This window comes from Calypte anna, chromosome 12 (genome assembly GCF_003957555.1).
Source record: "Calypte anna isolate BGI_N300 chromosome 12, bCalAnn1_v1.p, whole genome shotgun sequence".
NCBI classification, from domain to species: domain Eukaryota; kingdom Metazoa; phylum Chordata; class Aves; order Apodiformes; family Trochilidae; genus Calypte; species Calypte anna.
The window spans coordinates 12,139,772-12,157,469 of record NC_044258.1 but is presented as its reverse complement, the minus strand read 5'-3'; the positions used below and the strand labels follow the sequence as shown (position 1 = coordinate 12,157,469).

The window sequence follows — 17,698 nt, the reverse complement described above, 5'->3', positions numbered from 1 at the left end:
GCTGTGCAATCTCCATTCCTGGAGGTAACTCAAGGCCAGACTGGATAAAACCCCATGCAACCTGGTCTGACCTCAGAGCTGACCCTGCCTGATGCAGAACAGATTAAAGACCCTTGGAAGCTCCTCCCAGCCTGAACATTATGATCAGATACACTGCACCTGAGCTTGGTACAAACTATTAAACCTGTCCTTGTCTTACCACTACTTGTGAAGAGCGTCGTGTGTTCACCCCAGTACTGCTGTTATTGTTAGAAACATTTGGAGCAGCAGCACTCAGTGCTGAGCTTCCATCTTCTGTTTCAGGAGTTTCTGTTTTTACTTCCTCCAGCTCAGGAGCCTCAGAGTTGATGTTGATTTCAGCATCAGTGCTGTTTCGGTCTGATGGTTGCTCTCGTCTTTTCTTTCTCTTTTCCAAGTTTTCAAACATGTGCATGATGGCTTCTACCTTCCTGTCTTCTCGGGACTAGAACACAAGAGTAAATTTAAGTCAACACTGCAAACAGAGAGGAGGAGGCAAGAACAGATCTAGGAGGATGCAACACAGAAAAGGAAACAAGTGCCAAACACCAGTGACAAGAGACAGAAAGGGGATGGAGAGAAGCCCTTCTTTTCAGATATTTGCGTTTTTTAATTTGGCAAATTTCCCAGAATAACAACATAATAATGTGTTCATAGAGTAACTAGAAGAACTAGATTTTGTTCTTAAACAGGATCACTTAGATACTGCTGAGTTATATTTATAAAATAGCCACAAGGAAACATAATTTTTAAGAACTAAAAACAGAATGAAAGAATAGAGTGAACAGACAACCTGGAGGTAAGTGGAGCAAATTGCTAATGACCAAACACTAGAAGCAAACAGAGTTGAATCAGTAAGTTGCAGCAAGTGTAACACACCACACAAACTGACTAAAATTGATCCAGATTTGTTCCTTCCCCTATATCAGAATATCCCCTGGTTCAAAAATAAGAGCTCATCTAGGCAGCCTACTTATAGCACATAAGAAAAAACAGAACAGGAGAGAACCAAGAAGCAAAAGAAAGGTATTTACAAGGCGAACAGAAAGGACAGGATATCTAATCACTAGCTGTGTCAGAAATAACTGTTAATTATGTGTGTAAAAGGTCCAGCACAATAATGCTCCAGTGACTGGCAAAAATCATAATGGATCAAGTGAATTCTAAGAGGGATCATGTGTCTTCCAAGATTCACCATGAAGCAGAAAGTACCTTGATGCAAACAGCAGTTCTCAAACACAGCAGCCTGACTTTCCCACTTTTTTTGTTCAAAAATATTCACTACATGCTAAAAAAGGAGACTGGGAAAACTATAGATACAGGTATTTACCTGGTGCCAAGTATAGAAAACTGAATCTCATTAAAGGAGATTAACAGGTAAAACCACAGGAACAGGGCTTACAGGCTGTCAGGAAACTAACACTTCACTTAGTCTTCTTCACTTATACTGTCCCAGAAAAGATCAGCTTCCCTGCATTAAAAGGAGATCTTTCCTCCAAGGTTTAGGCCAGTCTGACGGAAGACAGCTCTTATCCAAATTCCAATAGAAATTGGTATGTTTTAGACTAGCCCTGAAAGTAACAGTTAAGCTGTTAACTGACAGTTGGAAGTTGTGCTGAAGCAACTGAAATGACTTACTGGCCAGGGCATGAAGCAAGTTATAAGGGGCATAATACCCAGACTGAGAGAAATACTTGCCCTTCGACTGTGCACTGAGGCTCCCTGTTCATCTACAGGCTCCTCTTTCTCCTCTTCTTGTTTTTCTTCCTTCTCTGCCACCTGAAAGAGAAGCCCAGAGTGAGCACAACAGATGAAATCCAGTTCTGTGTAATTGAGATTCTCACTATAAACTAAAGATGCTACATGTTTAAAAAAGACCTCATGCAGTTTCTGTTCTAAAGACCCCAGTGCTTTATTGCATCAGATTTCACACCACTGAATGACAGAAATATAGATAACAAAGTGTCAAGGGTTTTACCTCATTGTCACTGACTGCTGCAGGTCCCTCAGGAACTTCCTCTGTTTGCTGACTGCTGTTCTCATCCGATGCAATGCTCTGCTGTTCCATTTCTAGCTCCTTTCGACGGGCTTTTCGTCGGCGTGTTTCTGCCCCAATCAGAGTGCCTAAAACAGGTGGAGGTAGGTGTTCTGCAGCATTTGGGCTACGTTTCTGCACAGGGCAATTCCGGTTCCCCTTGTGACACGCACAGTCCACTTTATAGTTGCTGCTCCAAAACACAAACATAATTGGTGTCACTCTTCATTTCTCAACCTTTGTACAGAGACATTCAATGCAACTCCTACTAAACATCTCACCACGTGCCAAAGCAAGGACAGCAGGCTACCTTATGGCCTCTATTGGAGAATATGCCAGCAGAACTGGACAGAATAGCCGGAAAATGCAACTCAGTAGAAAACGGAGCAAAATGTAGAATGCGAGGAAAGGGCTGGAGGAAGATGTCCAGTCCAGGAGGGCAGTGGAGAGCTCCTGGGTGAGGTGAAGGACTCACCAGATGTTGTACTCATAGTCAAAGGCGATGGTAACCTCTGTGTCCTTGGCGATGGTGGCAACCGCATAGATACACAGGTGGATCATCCCATCAGCAATCACATGACGAACCTTGTTAAACAAAGTAGAGAGAAACTTAACATCTCCACAAATTGCACTTACTTCTAAGAGGGAAGCCTTCTTCTGCAAAGCAGCTCTTATCTATTCCATGAATAATTATCCTGAACTCTCCTTGGGAAAAGTCAGCTTCACTGCTCATCTCATCCTGTCCTTTTCCACTTACACTTAGTACCACCTGTGTACCCTCATATTCTGCAGCCCAAGAAAAGCCACATAAACCTTCTCCTTCCAAAGAAAAACCTCATGTTCCCAAACTTCCTCATCTTCCAAGTATACACCATCAAACAAGCGTAAGATAACCTAAACCATTATAGGATTCTACAAAGATGCAGACAATACCCCATTTACAGCATTTTAAGTTTGAATATTCATAAAAAGGGAATGCACTAAGCCTGTGTAAAACATTTATTTGTGATCATAGTGATGGTGAAGAGAGAATTTACCTCTGCATTTGGAGTGCAGGAACGCCTGATGAACCTGGCATCATTACCAAAGGTGCGGGCATCAACACACATTTCAACGCCATTGAACTTGGAGTAGAACAGCACAAAGGGATATGGCCTGGAGAAGCAACAGAATGTCTCAATCCCAGAATACCTAATTCCCATAGCACATACAACATGTATTCCTCACTTCACTGGAAGCAGTGCTGCACCAGAACCACTGCTCTGAATGCTCATGCTCTTCCATCCTCACAGCTTAACACACCTACTTCAAGGGGTTTTGGTCCATGAGCAGAGCATCAAGCTGAGATTGTGTATTTGATTTCACATTTCTACAGATGGCACAGCTGACAAGGGCCCTGTAAGCATGCATTATTCCACAGAGACACCAGTCTCTCCACGCCACAATGTTCTCATACTAATCACTTCATAGTACTCTTACTTTTTGAAGAAATGCCCATTGACCTCGAATTGCTGCCGTAACATAACCTTCCCTCGATACTCAATTATAAGGGTATCTAGTGCCAAGTCTCTTGCTGCCCTCAGGATCTTCCGGTGCTTCTGAACCCGAGTCACCCTTCCCAGCTGCAGCTGTAACAAAAAGCAGAGCAAAAAATGAGAATTTAAACCAAAGGTCTTTAACTCAAGAAGAGTAATTTACTTACATGAAAAAAAAATTACTCTAGTGGCAACACTCTGCCACGTAAATATATTTTTTATTCTGTAATAATTTAGTAATAACCAACGACCTTGACAATATTTATCAAAAGCAAAGAATATGTATTACTTTTCTTAAATACTAAGTCTCACAAATAAATCTATTAGACTAAGTATTTCAGTCTTGCAGCTAGGAGGCACAACCAGACCTGTCAGTTGCTGCTAACAGGGAACTGCTCTGCAATTATGGCCACTTTCACAGCCAGAATAACTCTAATCTTCAAAAAATTATGGGTTGCCACAAGTTCAGGGGAAAAAACCCACAAGCTTTTCTTCTGCAGAGGATGGTAAATTCTAGCTAACAAGCAAAAGACTTAAGTTTCCATCTCCATCCAGAAACTTCTCTACACCTGCCTGCTCAACTAGCACAGTAGACTGTTTTATAATGAAGAAAAATATTCTTAACCAAGTACAGTTTGCTTTATCTTCTTTATGTTAAAGTCTACAGCTCTATTACAATGGATTTTCACAACAATGTGTTTAGACAGGATGAAACCACAACATTCTTTAAGCACAGACATTCAGAGATGATGCATTTGGTGGAATAATGGTGGGGATGTTACAAGGACTAGGGCATAGGAAAGACTTTTTCCATAAAGACAAAGCACTTCTTTTGCTTAACAGGTTGAACCCCTCTTCAAGTAAAAATGATTGGCTGCCTCACCACAAGAGCTGTGCCTGCTCTTTCCTAAGCATTGCCATTCACTGCTCATAAGGATCCGGTTTCGATTTTTTCCGGAGTGAACTGAGGCATAAGTGTTCTTACTTCAGTAACAATGACAGTCATCTATCTAAATTAGAAATAAAACACAAGATTTTATTAAAAGCAAGCTCCCAACTTTTCCTGATAAAGCTGTCATTAGAAACAGCTACTGGGCAGAGTCTGCTCAAATGGATAAAAGTCACATTAGCTTAAGAAGGGGCTCAGTCTGAACCATGACAGAAAGCACGACGTTCTAACCTTGTGAAAATAGAAATTAATGTCTTAAGGCAGCACTCAGCACTGAGAAATAAAGAAGCTCTCCATACTGACCCTATGACAGTATGGAACTACAGAGATTTTATTATTTTTTCTTTTATCAGTCTTGTATGTGCTCTGAACTAAACCTCTTTGGGATGAAAATGAAGACTTCTCTTTTTTAAATATGACATTGTACAGCAGATCTTAGATGCCAGCCAATAAGGTAAGAATTATCTGTTGACTTCTCTCACTCAGGTCCACGATAAAGAGAGCTTTATAAAAATTTTCATTTGAAATGGATGCAAGGTAGGAGTAATGGTCTTGCTGTTCCAGATTTCCTCCTAGAGATATATCCAGTGCTGCATTTATCATTCCTATGGGGTATATCTCTTCTTCACAACACTGTTCTCTGCTGGCAATGGGAAAAATCTGCATGTGTGGTTTAGAGACTGAAAGTCCTACAGGTTGCCATTCATATCTTCTTAATTCAGGTCCTGATAGAAACTCAAATAATTCCCCAAGTCTACTGAGCTGGCATAAAAGAAACATGTTATGTGCAGACTAAGAAGCTACACTGCTGTGCTGGCCCTGATTTCTGATCAGCAAATTCATGACACGAGCAAACTGTAGGATAAGACTGTTTACATTGCCAATAGTTAAATTATTTTAAAAACAGTGAATACAATTTGTACTGCCCATCTGTGGTAACAGCAAATGAATATTTAAATAAATGGGACTAGATGAATTTGTGTGTGACAGGAGATAAGAAAAAAGTATCTGAAGATACTAGATAAATTAGGACTGAGACATAAGTGTGTCTCCATGCAAATAATTTATTTTCTATATTTTTTTTTGCTGTTATTATCAGTTTCTCAAGTAGCCTGGTCCAGATGACCTTCAGTGGTTCCTCCTGACCCAAATTATTCTATTACTTCATCCAGTTCTCCTACTATCCTTCACAGATGCAATGCTCTCTCACCTTTGGCTCATGACTGACTTGTGTTCACCTGATGCTGGAAAACAGCTTGGGGAACACAGGTGTGATAAGGTGGTGGGAGGAGAAAAGAGTCCATGAAGGCGAGAGCATCTCTGCATCTTTGAGTTTTTAATTTGGGTTTGGTAAAACAGAAATGATCTCATAGCTTTCCTGGTAAGACCCTAGCTCAGCTTGGTTTTGTTCTCTGAATTAAGAAATATGAAGAAGATTAGCCGACTTCCTTTCATGTATGAAAAGAACCAGTGATTTTACTCATGTCATAGGATAGGGATTGATGACTGTTAATCAGACAAAACCGTGCTGGTGCGTTTGCAAAGTAACATCTGCACAATACTCAGTGGGCTTTATTTTAAAAAAGCTCTTTTGCTCTTCACTTCAGAATTTGAAGTCAATCAGGGGTTTGAGCTTAAGTCAACAATTATCAGGAGCAATAAAGGGCAAATACTGACCCTGAGTTTGGTTTGGCAAGAGCAGGTAGAAAACCAATTCACAGCTTTCAGTTTGTCAACCACCTGGCAGTAGCCAGCACTAAGATGATTTTATTCATTACACTGAACAGCTTTATATTTTCACAAGTATCCTGTTGCATCTCAGTTGAGAATTATTTTACCTAAACCACTTCAACACTCAAAACCCCATATCCTGCATGTATAACTTAACCCATCTTTCCCTACTCCCGGTTTGGGGAAGCTTGTCAGGCCTTCTCTTTTTTAATTATTTTTTATTTTTTGTTAATGTATACACTTGCATCGTTGTTTACCCAAGTCAAACAACTCTCTCAACTGTCAGGGTATGAGGGCATGTGAAATATTTAATTTTTATTCCTTTTTCTTCTGTATCTCTAGTCCCTTCATGTCCAAATAGAGCAGTTACAATACCTACCTTCTCAATACAGCTGCATATTGACAAAACCTTTCTAATTTTTTTCTAGCTCAAGGTACTCATTTCCTCCAGAAAAGCTATTTTTACGTCCAGTGATGTTATCTAGTGAAAGGATAACTGCTGCAAACCAAGAAGCCTTCTCAGTTCGCCTAACAGAGATGAGACAAATGAGTGGAACAAAAATATAAAGCAGAGGATAAGAGACACCCCACTCCACACCTGTGCAGGTTATCCTCCTTGCCACACTCCACAGCCATCTGCTGAGCAGAGAAAATAAGGACATAAGGGCTGAGAAGGAGCAGACCAGGACAGCAACCTGGTCTCTCCTCAGTACCCAAGAGGAACTACAAAGCCACTAAGTCCCTTCATACTTTCTCAGCAAGTGCAATGATAGGTACCTACCTACGGCTTGTTTAGAATAACTGCAGTTCTCTATATCTCTATTTTGCACCTTTCTATCTTTCTGTTTCTTTGGGATATATTGCATTTGGAGTCTTCTAATTTAGAATGATGGCCACTTTTCCCCGTGGAAAAACCTATGTCTGCACAGGGAAGGAAGAGGGCAAGAAAGCATGACAAGAACAAGCACATTTATGTATGGTATCTTCTATAATCATCTATACCACTGTACTCTATGAAGGTGAAAAAAAGAAACAGTATATGTTTTATTACTTATTTCAGGACTTTTCCTAAAATTCATGTGAAGGAAGTAGAAGAGTTTACATTTAGATGCAGAAAATATGAAGGTTTCTAGAGAAGCAGAACTTTTTCTTCCCTGTATTTCCTCAGTTGCTCTCTTTAGGAAGGCTACTCACATAGCCAAGTAGAAGTGTTCCTCCCCAACCCCCACAGAAGTCTTATTATTGGAGAACAAGAGTGGAAGGAAGCTGGGTCCAAAGTCCTCTTTCTGCACTCTCCCTTGCTGGCAATATCTGTGCTCTGCCTGATGTGCTTCACCTACATGAAAGCAGAGGGAAAGGTGGGAGGGAGCACATGAACTTCACAGAGCAGTGAGTCAGCTGATATAAACAAGAATGATTCAAGCAGAAACATATACCTGATATTCAGGTTTCTGACTCTGCTCCCCTTCTACAGAAGAGTGCAGTGCCCCACATCTGCTTTGGAGCCCATCCTTTTCAGTTGCACCTATCTCCATTCTCCTGGACAAGGAAGACCCATCCTCCATTCTCCTGGACAAGGAAGACCCACAAAGCCTGAACTGAGTGGGAATGCTGCTCTCTGTTCAATAGAGCACGGACCAGATGAAAGATCAGCTGAGCAAAGTAGCAGGGAGGACACACACCACACAAAACACATCCTTTTCATGTTCCTCCTTGTCTACATGCACTCCATAAAGCCGGCAAGACAGTAATCATTACATATCTCAAAAAAGAAAAATTAGGGAGAGACAGTTCCCTAAAACTGATTGTAGTTGTGCAGAATTTGAAAGTTACAAGAATCCAAATAATCATTCAAAATTCAGAAATAATGCTGAAAGGTTTTTTTAATATAGATTTCCACACAAAATGTGATCCTCCCTTTGCCCCCCCACCCCCCAAAAAAAGCAGGAAATCTCCTGCCTCTAGCAAGTGATAGATCTGGTTCTGCCTCAAGCCATGCAGTCACTGAAAGTACTCATGGTAAAATACCTGTGAACACTATCACAGAACTATACAACATATCCCTCCCTAACTTAACAACACTGTTTTGGTTGAATGTGAGCGTTTCCAAATCTGCCTTGGTACTGGCATCTCTTCTGTTCCCTTTTTTATCAAATCTGTGCCTATTGGTCCAAAATCATACAACCAGCTACAATACTGCTTGCCCACACCTTGTGTCTAGAAACCAGAGGATCTGACCTACCCCATTTCTGTCACAATTGTTCTTACCTGCATCTGGGAGCCAATAACAGTGTTATTGCAGGCCAGCTCTGTTTTATTGATTGTGTCTAGCATAGCAGTTTTGCCCACGTATTCTTTATTAGAGTTTAGGTGACGCTCCAACAAGTTCTGTACATCAGCACTGTACTGGTTGGTAAAGGCTTCTTCGTACTGATCTGTCCAGAGGCGTATTCGATTCTCCCACCCTTCAGCTGTGTTTTCATCCAAGGCATGAGCTTCAGAGGGGGAATTCTGCACCAAACAGCAAAGGGTGAACAGCTAGTACACAACAGGAAAAAACAATCCATGGTGCTCTAAGCACAGGATTATGCTACCAAAAAAAAAAAAAAGGCAATTCTATTCCAAGCTAAGAAGCATCAGTTATGAGAACACCTTGTTCGGAACTTGTATCCTCCAAAACATTGTAAAATGCCACTTGGGAATCTATGGAGAACTCTGAGGGACCAAGATCTCTTAAGATTTGGTACTGTTGCGTACAAGAAACCTAAGCTAGGACATGGCCAGAATACATTTTTTTAATTAACTCTGGAAAAATAATTAAGTCAATTTAAAAAAGCAAAGGAGCCGCACACAAAGACAAATAAATCTCACGTAGGCTTCTCTTACAGTCAATTCACTTACGTCCAGCATAATGTTAGATGATGCTGATTGCATCTCAAACCTTGCAGTGACTGACCCCCAGATACTTCTGAACCCTTAACTAAATGCTCACCAAACTTTCAAGAAACTGAATGTAGAGCATAAGTTAGTATGTGGAGGATTAAACTGCAAGTTCTAAGCACTGTAAGGAGGGGAGGGCAAAATCACTTATATTGTTTATACTACATTATGAGGGAGCCAAAAAGAAGCTGGTAGGAAAAAAAACAACTAAGTTTTATTCATTACTTGCCAATAGTTGAAGTAATTCAAGAAATTATATTTCAGAGCTCAGTAACTTAAGTGGCTTCAAAAGGGACTCATACATATGTGACATTGCACTATCAGTGACAAGGATCACTGAAGAACAACTATTATTTTCATCATTTATATTGAAACAGGTGCATACAGACAGATCCACCTCAGGACTGTCCTATTGCCTCTGAGCCACCTGCTATCAGCCACAGTCAGCTACAGTACTGGGGTCAGGTGGAACTTAAGGAAACTCTTGTGTTTCTAGGAACACATTGAGCTCTATATGCATGGATGTATTTTTTCCAAGTAAATTCTATATCAGATAGCCACGCCTACCAGTACTGCAGAAAGACAGAGATAACTACACTGTCCCATCCATCACTAGTAAGAGAATGTTAAGGGAAATGAGGCAACACTGCCAGAGGCACCCAACATTAAACTTGTGTGCTACTTTGATGCCGAAGCTTAAAGTATCTTAGACACAATGAAATGATAATTGAACTCACTGAACAGTGGCCACAACCAGTTCTACATCCCTTACATCAAACACCCCACTCCCAGGTGTCATGAATCAGTCCTATCACTTGGAACCAGATGACATTAGCTTACAGAAAGTGATGAGCTATCTGAAGCTAAAGCAAAGTTCAAGGTGCAGCTCCTGTGAGACCCTTCTGAAGAGGCCTGCTTGCAGTGCATGGTAAGGATTATTCAGAGGCTGGTCACAACTAAATATTCTCCAGACAAACCAATTGAGGCACATAGTTATAAGAGAAAAAAACAAATCATCATCACAGAAGCTTCTCACTTCCACTCACCTTCATCCTCAGAGACTTTCGTGAGCCCTCTCGAAATGCCTGTCGCCCGATTGAGGAGAGAAAAAAAAAAAAAGTATTAGATAACCTCGCCACAGAATTAGCATCCCAGAGCCACACCAGTTTTTACTCCAACAGGAAAACCCTGAACAAAAGACAGCAAGAATTTCAGGAAGACCTACACAAGAAGCAATGGACTTGAACAAAAAGACTCTGCAATGCAAATCCAGTGTAAGCTGCTGAAAAGCTTGATGACCAGGATTTCTGAACTAAAAAGGCTCATGTCATACTTAGTAAAAATCTCAAGATCAAAACCAGAACTGTCCCAACTAAACCCACTTGCTTTGGTAGAAGAAAGGGCTTGCAAAAGAATCAAGCTCATTCCCAAACAACAACAAAAAAAACCTGAAGACCTCACATGGCTCCTGCTCTCAGCATTTAAGAAGTTCTTACTCTGCTTACAAGAACTTCAAGGGAAACCTAACAAGGGGAAAACAATGGTAAAGCTAGCAGATGATGGGAACAAATCAACTGCTCACTTGCATTCCAATACAAGCAATCCAAAACTATTTCAGTCCCCAAACCCTCATACACAAAACAGTAAAGTCACCCCTCAAACGTTAATCCCCTTCCTCCAGTCTTTCACACAGGCACTCTTCTCTGCCCCTGAAGAATAGTGCCAAGAAGCTCTGCAGCCCAGATTCCTCAACATAGCCTCCTGAGAAATGCCATGCCCCTTCAATTTTTGTTTCATTCACAGACTGCCCCTTTACCATAGACAGACAGACTCCAACAGCTATTTCCCCAAATCCTATTTTGAGCAGAAAGAAAAATATATGAACCCAAGCTCTGAGCATGAATGGACAGCATTGGGAAATTAGGGTGGGGTTTCAGTAAGGTAATTTTTAAACCAACAGCCACGTACTCTAGCAGGTCACTAATACAAGGCGTCACATTATTACACCAGAAAAGTTTCATCTACTGCCCATTTGTCAACCTGCTCTCAATACACCACAGCATTTAGAAGGAACTGCAGCAGCCTTGTCTTATTCCACATACCTTGATCTTCTTGGCCTTCGGAGCAGTGCGAGCTTTTTCTGTACTCCTCTTCCTCTTCTTAGGTTTGCTTCTACGGACACGGTTGACAGTCAGCGTGATGCTCGTAGGGGTGTGTTGTGTAGCTGTGTACAGCACTGTGGAGGGAGATAGTTCTTCATCCCAGCTCTCAGTTGCACTGCTGTCCCCACCTACAGAGAGCAGTGCTTTGTTAGCAATGTTTTTTATTTATCCCACAGAACAGCTCACCCTTATGTACATTTTCATTGAGATGACCTGATGACTCTACATAGCTCTATATCACTTAAGTTTTCCCACCCAACCTCAGAACAGGTCTCCCAAACTTCTAATTATCTCACAGAATGGCACTGAATGTTCCCCTCTTCTGTTCACAAGAGAATTTGATTGTCCCAAGAGTTAACTGAGGTGAGGCAGAGGGAGAGAAGAAAATCCTTAGTGGCTGGGAGGCAAACATATTAGTAAACACTGATCACAGTTAGATTACAGCAGCTAAAAGACAAAGGTCTTATAGAAAGAAAGCAAAGTCACTATTACCAGAATGAGAACCTCAAGCTCACCTGATACGTTGTCCTGCTTCCGGCGGCGAAGCCTGATCACCTTCCCCCTGCTCATTCCTCTGCCAAAGGAGAATGCACAAGTGAAGCTGGTTTGTAGAAGTAAAGTCACTTGAAATTCAACAGGATGTCACAAGATGCGTGCCCTCAGTGGGGCCCAGGATGATAAGAACATCGATTTAACATCCTCATCTCCACTCCTGGTGCCACCAACACTTGTCAGGCTGACAACGCAAAGGAGGAGGGTCAATACTAGGTAAAGCACTGGAAAGAACGCTCCAGTTAGCAAAAGGAAGTCCATCCCACAGCCCAAATGTGACACGGTTTGCTGTGAGAAGTCAACATGAGGAGCAGTCCAGATCTGCACTGCACCAAAACTTACCTGCACTTTTCACACTTGAGGAGGAAACCATCTTGGGAGACACTGCAATGGCACCAAGTGGGAATTGATTCTCCTTCTGAGGAGCTCTCACTGTCTCCGGAGTTCTCCTCATCAGGCGAGTGCAGGCCGTTCAGTTCTGCACGAGGTATAATGGTCTGGACAGGAGGAGAGGCTGGAGGCGTTGGAGGAGGAGGGGCTCCATAATTATGATCCTGAAAACGAGTATTTGCAGTACTACTTTTAATGTGAAGATATGATGTCTCGAAACTGAAGTCACAAATCCACAGTTCTCAGGCTATTAACAGCTGGTATAAATCCCTAGTTTGAATATCTCAATATACCAAGAAGGAAACGCAATACCTCTGAAAGATGTGAATGTTTTTATTTCTGCACCAATGAAGTAAATTAAAAGAACTGTACAAGAACATCTAGGCTATTCTGACATGAACTGTTGTGCTGCTAATAATCTGAGATTACATCAGTGGTCAAACACTGGAACTGGTTGCCCAGAGACATAGAGTTGATGTCTGTTGACATATTCAAAACCCAACTGTACATGGTTCTGGGCAACCTGCTCAAGCAGAGGCAACATGAGCAGGGGGGGTTGGATTACATGATCTCAAGACCCCCTTCCAGCCTCAGTGATTTTGTGACATCCTGTTCATCCCATAGTTTCAAACCTTGTTCCCACTCTTCCTGACTGTTCTTTCTTTCTCATAGCTCTGCTACCAATATCTGTGCAGTTAAACAAGTACAAATAACACACAATAAACCAAATGGGGCAAAAATTACCACCAGGAAAATATTACATATTCATATATATATTCACAGTTAAAAATCTGTCACCTAGAACACTACAAAAGCTTGCTCTAGAGTATGCACGACTTCACAAAAAATAAACACACAAATGCAAAATGAATGGCAGAACTCAGCTGCAACTCAGCGTTCCCTAATAAATAAGCCAAAACTCAGAAAGATTAACAGGCAAAGAACTATGGAAGAAAGAGAAAAGAGAAAAGTAGACAGTAAAGAGCTGATTCACTGCAGAGAGAGTACTCACTGCGTAAGGCAGCCCGCGATAGCTGTGTTTCTGGGTGGCCCCATAGCCGTGGCTGGAGTACACATTCTTCTCACTGACAGCTGGACTAGCTTCCACAGACTCTGGGCTGCAGAAAGGGCCAGAAGTAAAACCCATCAATATAACATCATTTTTTTTAGTGCCAGTATTTCACTGCTCTTTTCTATTTAACACATGAGCTCAAAATGAAGAAACTATATGAAACTGAGGTTTTAATATGTGCTTCACCAGGCATCATGTGTGCAGAAGTCGTACAGGATGAACCTGCTTTCAGCAGAGGGAAGCAACTGAGTAAGGGCCACCCTGGATAACTCATTAAACTGGGTCTCACTCTGGAAAGCTGAAGATAATTAGCATGTAAGCAGCTCAGTTTCCTTATAGTTGAGAAAGTTTGGTCTAGTTCAGCATTCACATCTGAATGCAGCCAGCCTAATCTCAAAGCCACTGAAGAGTACTGCCCTGTCATCTCTGCAACAGCTTATTTCAAATAGCAGCTAAGAAGCTTTCCTTCATCTGTGCTTGTTTCTCTCTCTCTCTCAGATACTAATTGTTAGCCAAGTCCAATGTCCTGTGATAAAGGCTGCATGAAATCTGCAGCTATCCTGGCAGCCAAGGACCAGGCGTTGGAGATTCCTGATACAAAATCGCAACAAAATTCATGAACTGAATAAACAGTGGCCAGAGATAAATCAGATTCACCCTGTGCTTTCTATGCAGCAACATGGTGTGCAATGTGCTGAGCAGGAGATTTGCTGCTGAGGTACAATGCACTCTTTCACCACATGGTGGTGAAAAAAAGCAGCTAAAAATGAAACGTGTATCTCTTAGCAGAAAGCTGCAGAAACCCTACTCAGAGAAGGGACAGCTGCAATTCAATGCAGGGAGTATTAGATAATGAGGCTACAGACAGAACACTAGCAAGGAAAAACACCGTCTGCTACAAGCAGGAGATACAAGTCAGCTAACCTCTGCAGAGATTAGAAGTAGGGCCCCCTCAGAATACAGCAGAACACTACTGAATCGTGTTTGCAGCTGCAATCTTCTTCACAATTTTAGCTGGAAGCTGAGTAAGCAGGAAAGAAAAATACAGGAAAGAAAAACTTTACCTTGGACCTCTGCTGTTTTGGTAAGATCTCACAGGATTCTTAGTAGGTCCTAAATTGTCAGGGTGAACCTGGCAGTGCTCAAACACCAATGGCCAGTGGTCACATGTGGGGCAGCACTTAGGCACCACCCAAGAACACTAACCCCTGTGCCCTTTGGACTTCCTATTAGCTCTTGAAATCTCTGCTGTACTGAAGCTAGCCCCACCCTGGCACTAAACCTGATATCCTCTCCAATGCACCAACCTTCTGAGCTTCTGGCTTACTCTGGAGTAAGGTGGATCTGTTCTTGCAACACAAAGGAGAAATAATTTATTGCACAAAGAACTGCAGACAGAAGAAAAACTATGCAAGCTCTCCTTCTGTAGCTCAGGATTCAGGCGCAGGACATGATAAAATCAGTTTGTTTTCAAAGTAACTACAGCTAGCTAAATAGTCAAAAGCAGGAGATCCAGGTAGCAATACATCTAGGATATATTTCTTAATAGAAGATGATACATGTAGAGCTTGCCCAAAAATCCAGCCTTGCTGGATCTTTGCAACAGTCCTTTAGGACTTCTGGATTGGTACAGAGTTAAATCCATTCAGGTTTACTTGTATTTTCTGAAACAATATTAGAAGGAAAAGAGCCTAAACAGCTTAAGCCACAGCTCTACCCAAGTCACCCACATTCCTTACTACAGTCAGCCTGGAATACCGGCAATGCTACCACAAGCATTAGCAATAAAACTTCAAGATTGTTGGTGCAACAGTGTCCAGGGGCAACAACACCGGGGCCCATGCTACCTCAGCAGCAGCCTGCCAGGGAGCTTCAACCATTTCCAATATGCAGTCAGACTAACACAGCAAAACTACTCTGCATGTCACCCTCAGACGACCACAGACACCTTCCAGCATTTTCACCTCCTCCTTGTATCAGAGACCAGGGGAAGAAGATGCTAAAGCTCAGCCTGAAGAAGGGCCTGCTAGTCTTCCCTTTACCTTCCCACTGCCTTCATGATGCCCACTTTTGAAATTAATTCCTCACAGGAGACAAGAAGCTTTAGTACCTCAAATTTCATGCTTTAGACTAGTAGAGTTTCATAGGAGAAGTGGAGGATATTAACTTTGAACAGACTCACAAAGGACACTTCAGCAGCAAATAACAGTGCATCCATGCAAAGACTGGAGAATATGGACCTGGCATTCCCCATTTTTAGAAAGCAGACAGAGAAATCAATTCAGAAATCTTCAAAAGTCTTTCTTCAAAGCACTCCAGCCTAACCTCAAATTGGACCTACGAATTTCTTACAACCAGAGAGAAAGGAAATGCTTTGCCGAAGGTTTACAGACAGTCTTTTTGATATTGTAATGTTACAAGAGACATGCATAGATACATCTGGCTCTCCTCTCAACCATGCTAAGCTCTGAAAGCCAAGTGCCTAGCACATGAGTAAACTATTTAGCACTCTTTCTCCTGTCATAAACAGTTTAAAATTCCTGCATGTGGAGTCTTTAAAGTGCTGGTGTGGGAGAAGCATGGTGACAAGCAATACTAAATGTTAAATCTTGAAAAGTGAAGGATCCTATACCCACTGCCAATGAGTAACTTACTATATTCTGGCTTCCCATTTAAAAAGAACATATAAAAATATAGGTTTTAGGATAGAATTAAGCACCATGAAGTAGAACACCTAGAATGGGGCCAGTGCCAAGACAGACAAAAAAGTGCATTAGCAGTCTTGCAGTGAGTGCAACTGTGTAGTCAAACTCTGTGCACAGTCAAATCAGGGCAAGATGGAAGGGAAAAACAATGATTCATACCCTAGCCCACTGCTCTTACAGCTCGAAATTAAGACAGTCTGGAGCAGTATGTGTTCTACACTGATCAATCTGACATGCAGGTATTTGCACAGCAGGTACCTTTAAATAATACATGGGGGAAATCTATCTCCGAAATGCCCTTTGTAAATTTTTGTAGAGAGATGCTGCAGTCTGTATCTCAAAGAAGACTGCAGGAAAGCAGAAGACAGAAGCACACAGAAATAACTTGAGCCCTCCCTCTTGCCCCTGACAAAAACATTAGTATTCATTTGAGCTGACATAATTCTAACAAAGGTTGTAATAAAAGATCACAATGCAATATTTGCTAGATTTGAAATATTCCTGACTCCTCCAGAAGCATAATCTTTTAAAAAAAATAAAAGTAAAGCCTCCAACAGGCCTCAGAGATAAGACTGCAGTGAGAGCCCTGCACAGGGTCCTGTGGTGGGGACTTTGAAGGATTGCCCACTTAGATGTGCTTGGAACATCCTCAGGGGCAGAAACAAAATAAAGGTGTCTACACAGGCTGATGCTGTCTCAAAACTCTGGCAAAGCTCCAAAGGGGTCCAGAAATCAGTATTTGGGGTTGGTAAACAGTCTGAGCTAGTAGGCTCCACTGAGTGGGAGGCTCAGCACACCAGTCCCTCATATACCACAGCCTTTAAAAAAAAAGCTGGCTTTTACCTTGCCAACATCCAGCATGGGAACAACAAATGCACAACTGCCTGCACTTCACACAGACTTAGTAGCCAACCTGATACAACACCCAGGGCTGAATGCCTCACACTGTTGCAATTCTCCTTTTTCTCTTGTCTTGTATCAAACCTCACGATTTCTGTAAGACTGCATTTGTTGAACACTCAGAGTCTGTCTCTGCATCCATCTCACACAGCCAGCAGACCCACCCCCCTTTTCTCCAGAGTGGAGAAAGGACCAGCATCAACTGCAGCCCTGCTCCAGGGCAGCCTTCTGACACCCTCCCCTCCTCCTCTGCGGGGTAACACTCACTCCGATCCTGCAGCCATGTCTGAGTAGGACGTATCTGGTGTGGTGACTCCCAGAGGGATTGCAATGCTCATGACGCCCGCCGGGGATCACGGAGTCCAGAGGGCAGCGAGCGGCCGCTCCGAGGGCGGAGAGGAGCCGCAGAGCCTCGGCCAACACGTCACGGACATGGGGAAACCTACCGGGGTAGAAACAAAGCATTGTATCTCCATTACAGAGCGAGGTCTCCCTGTATAACCCCAAAGAAGGCTTTCACAGCAAAAGAAAAGCAGAAACAGATTTCCATCAGTGACATGCTGCCCCATTTTACGTCATTTTCACATGTGGGGCCAGGCAAGAGGTAGAGAATAGTTTGGTGTTTCTTTGATGGGTTTTTGTTTGTTTGTTTTTTTGTTTGGTTGGTTTTTTGTACAGTCTTAGACTGGCATGCAACGAGCTGCTCTGC

General features: G+C 42.2%; 1 protein-coding gene across 3 annotated transcripts in view; it reads right to left on the bottom strand.

Annotated features, from left to right (window-relative positions):
* SETD5 (SET domain containing 5) overlaps nucleotides 1-17,698 on the bottom strand; it is a 65,437-nt gene that overhangs the window by 21,165 nt on the left and 26,574 nt on the right. Inside the window, exons 2-14 of one of the 3 annotated variants that reach the window (XM_030458250.1) lie at nucleotides 17,257-17,431; nucleotides 13,325-13,430; nucleotides 12,265-12,476; nucleotides 11,886-11,944; nucleotides 11,311-11,498; nucleotides 10,255-10,293; nucleotides 8,537-8,779; nucleotides 3,533-3,681; nucleotides 3,091-3,208; nucleotides 2,529-2,638; nucleotides 1,997-2,243; nucleotides 1,717-1,797; nucleotides 200-463 (exon numbers count right to left, since the gene is read on the bottom strand). In XM_030458250.1, coding sequence (XP_030314110.1) covers nucleotides 200-463; nucleotides 1,717-1,797; nucleotides 1,997-2,243; nucleotides 2,529-2,638; nucleotides 3,091-3,208; nucleotides 3,533-3,681; nucleotides 8,537-8,779; nucleotides 10,255-10,293; nucleotides 11,311-11,498; nucleotides 11,886-11,944; nucleotides 12,265-12,476; nucleotides 13,325-13,430; nucleotides 17,257-17,327 — 1,887 coding nt within the window. In that variant the 5' untranslated portion in view covers nucleotides 17,328-17,431. Of the gene's footprint in view, nucleotides 1-199; nucleotides 464-1,716; nucleotides 1,798-1,996; nucleotides 2,244-2,528; nucleotides 2,639-3,090; nucleotides 3,209-3,532; nucleotides 3,682-8,536; nucleotides 8,780-10,254; nucleotides 10,294-11,310; nucleotides 11,499-11,885; nucleotides 12,107-12,264; nucleotides 12,477-13,324; nucleotides 13,431-17,256; nucleotides 17,432-17,698 lie in introns of those variants that run through there. The other 2 variants (XM_030458251.1, XM_030458252.1) reach the window with 2 other exon arrangements.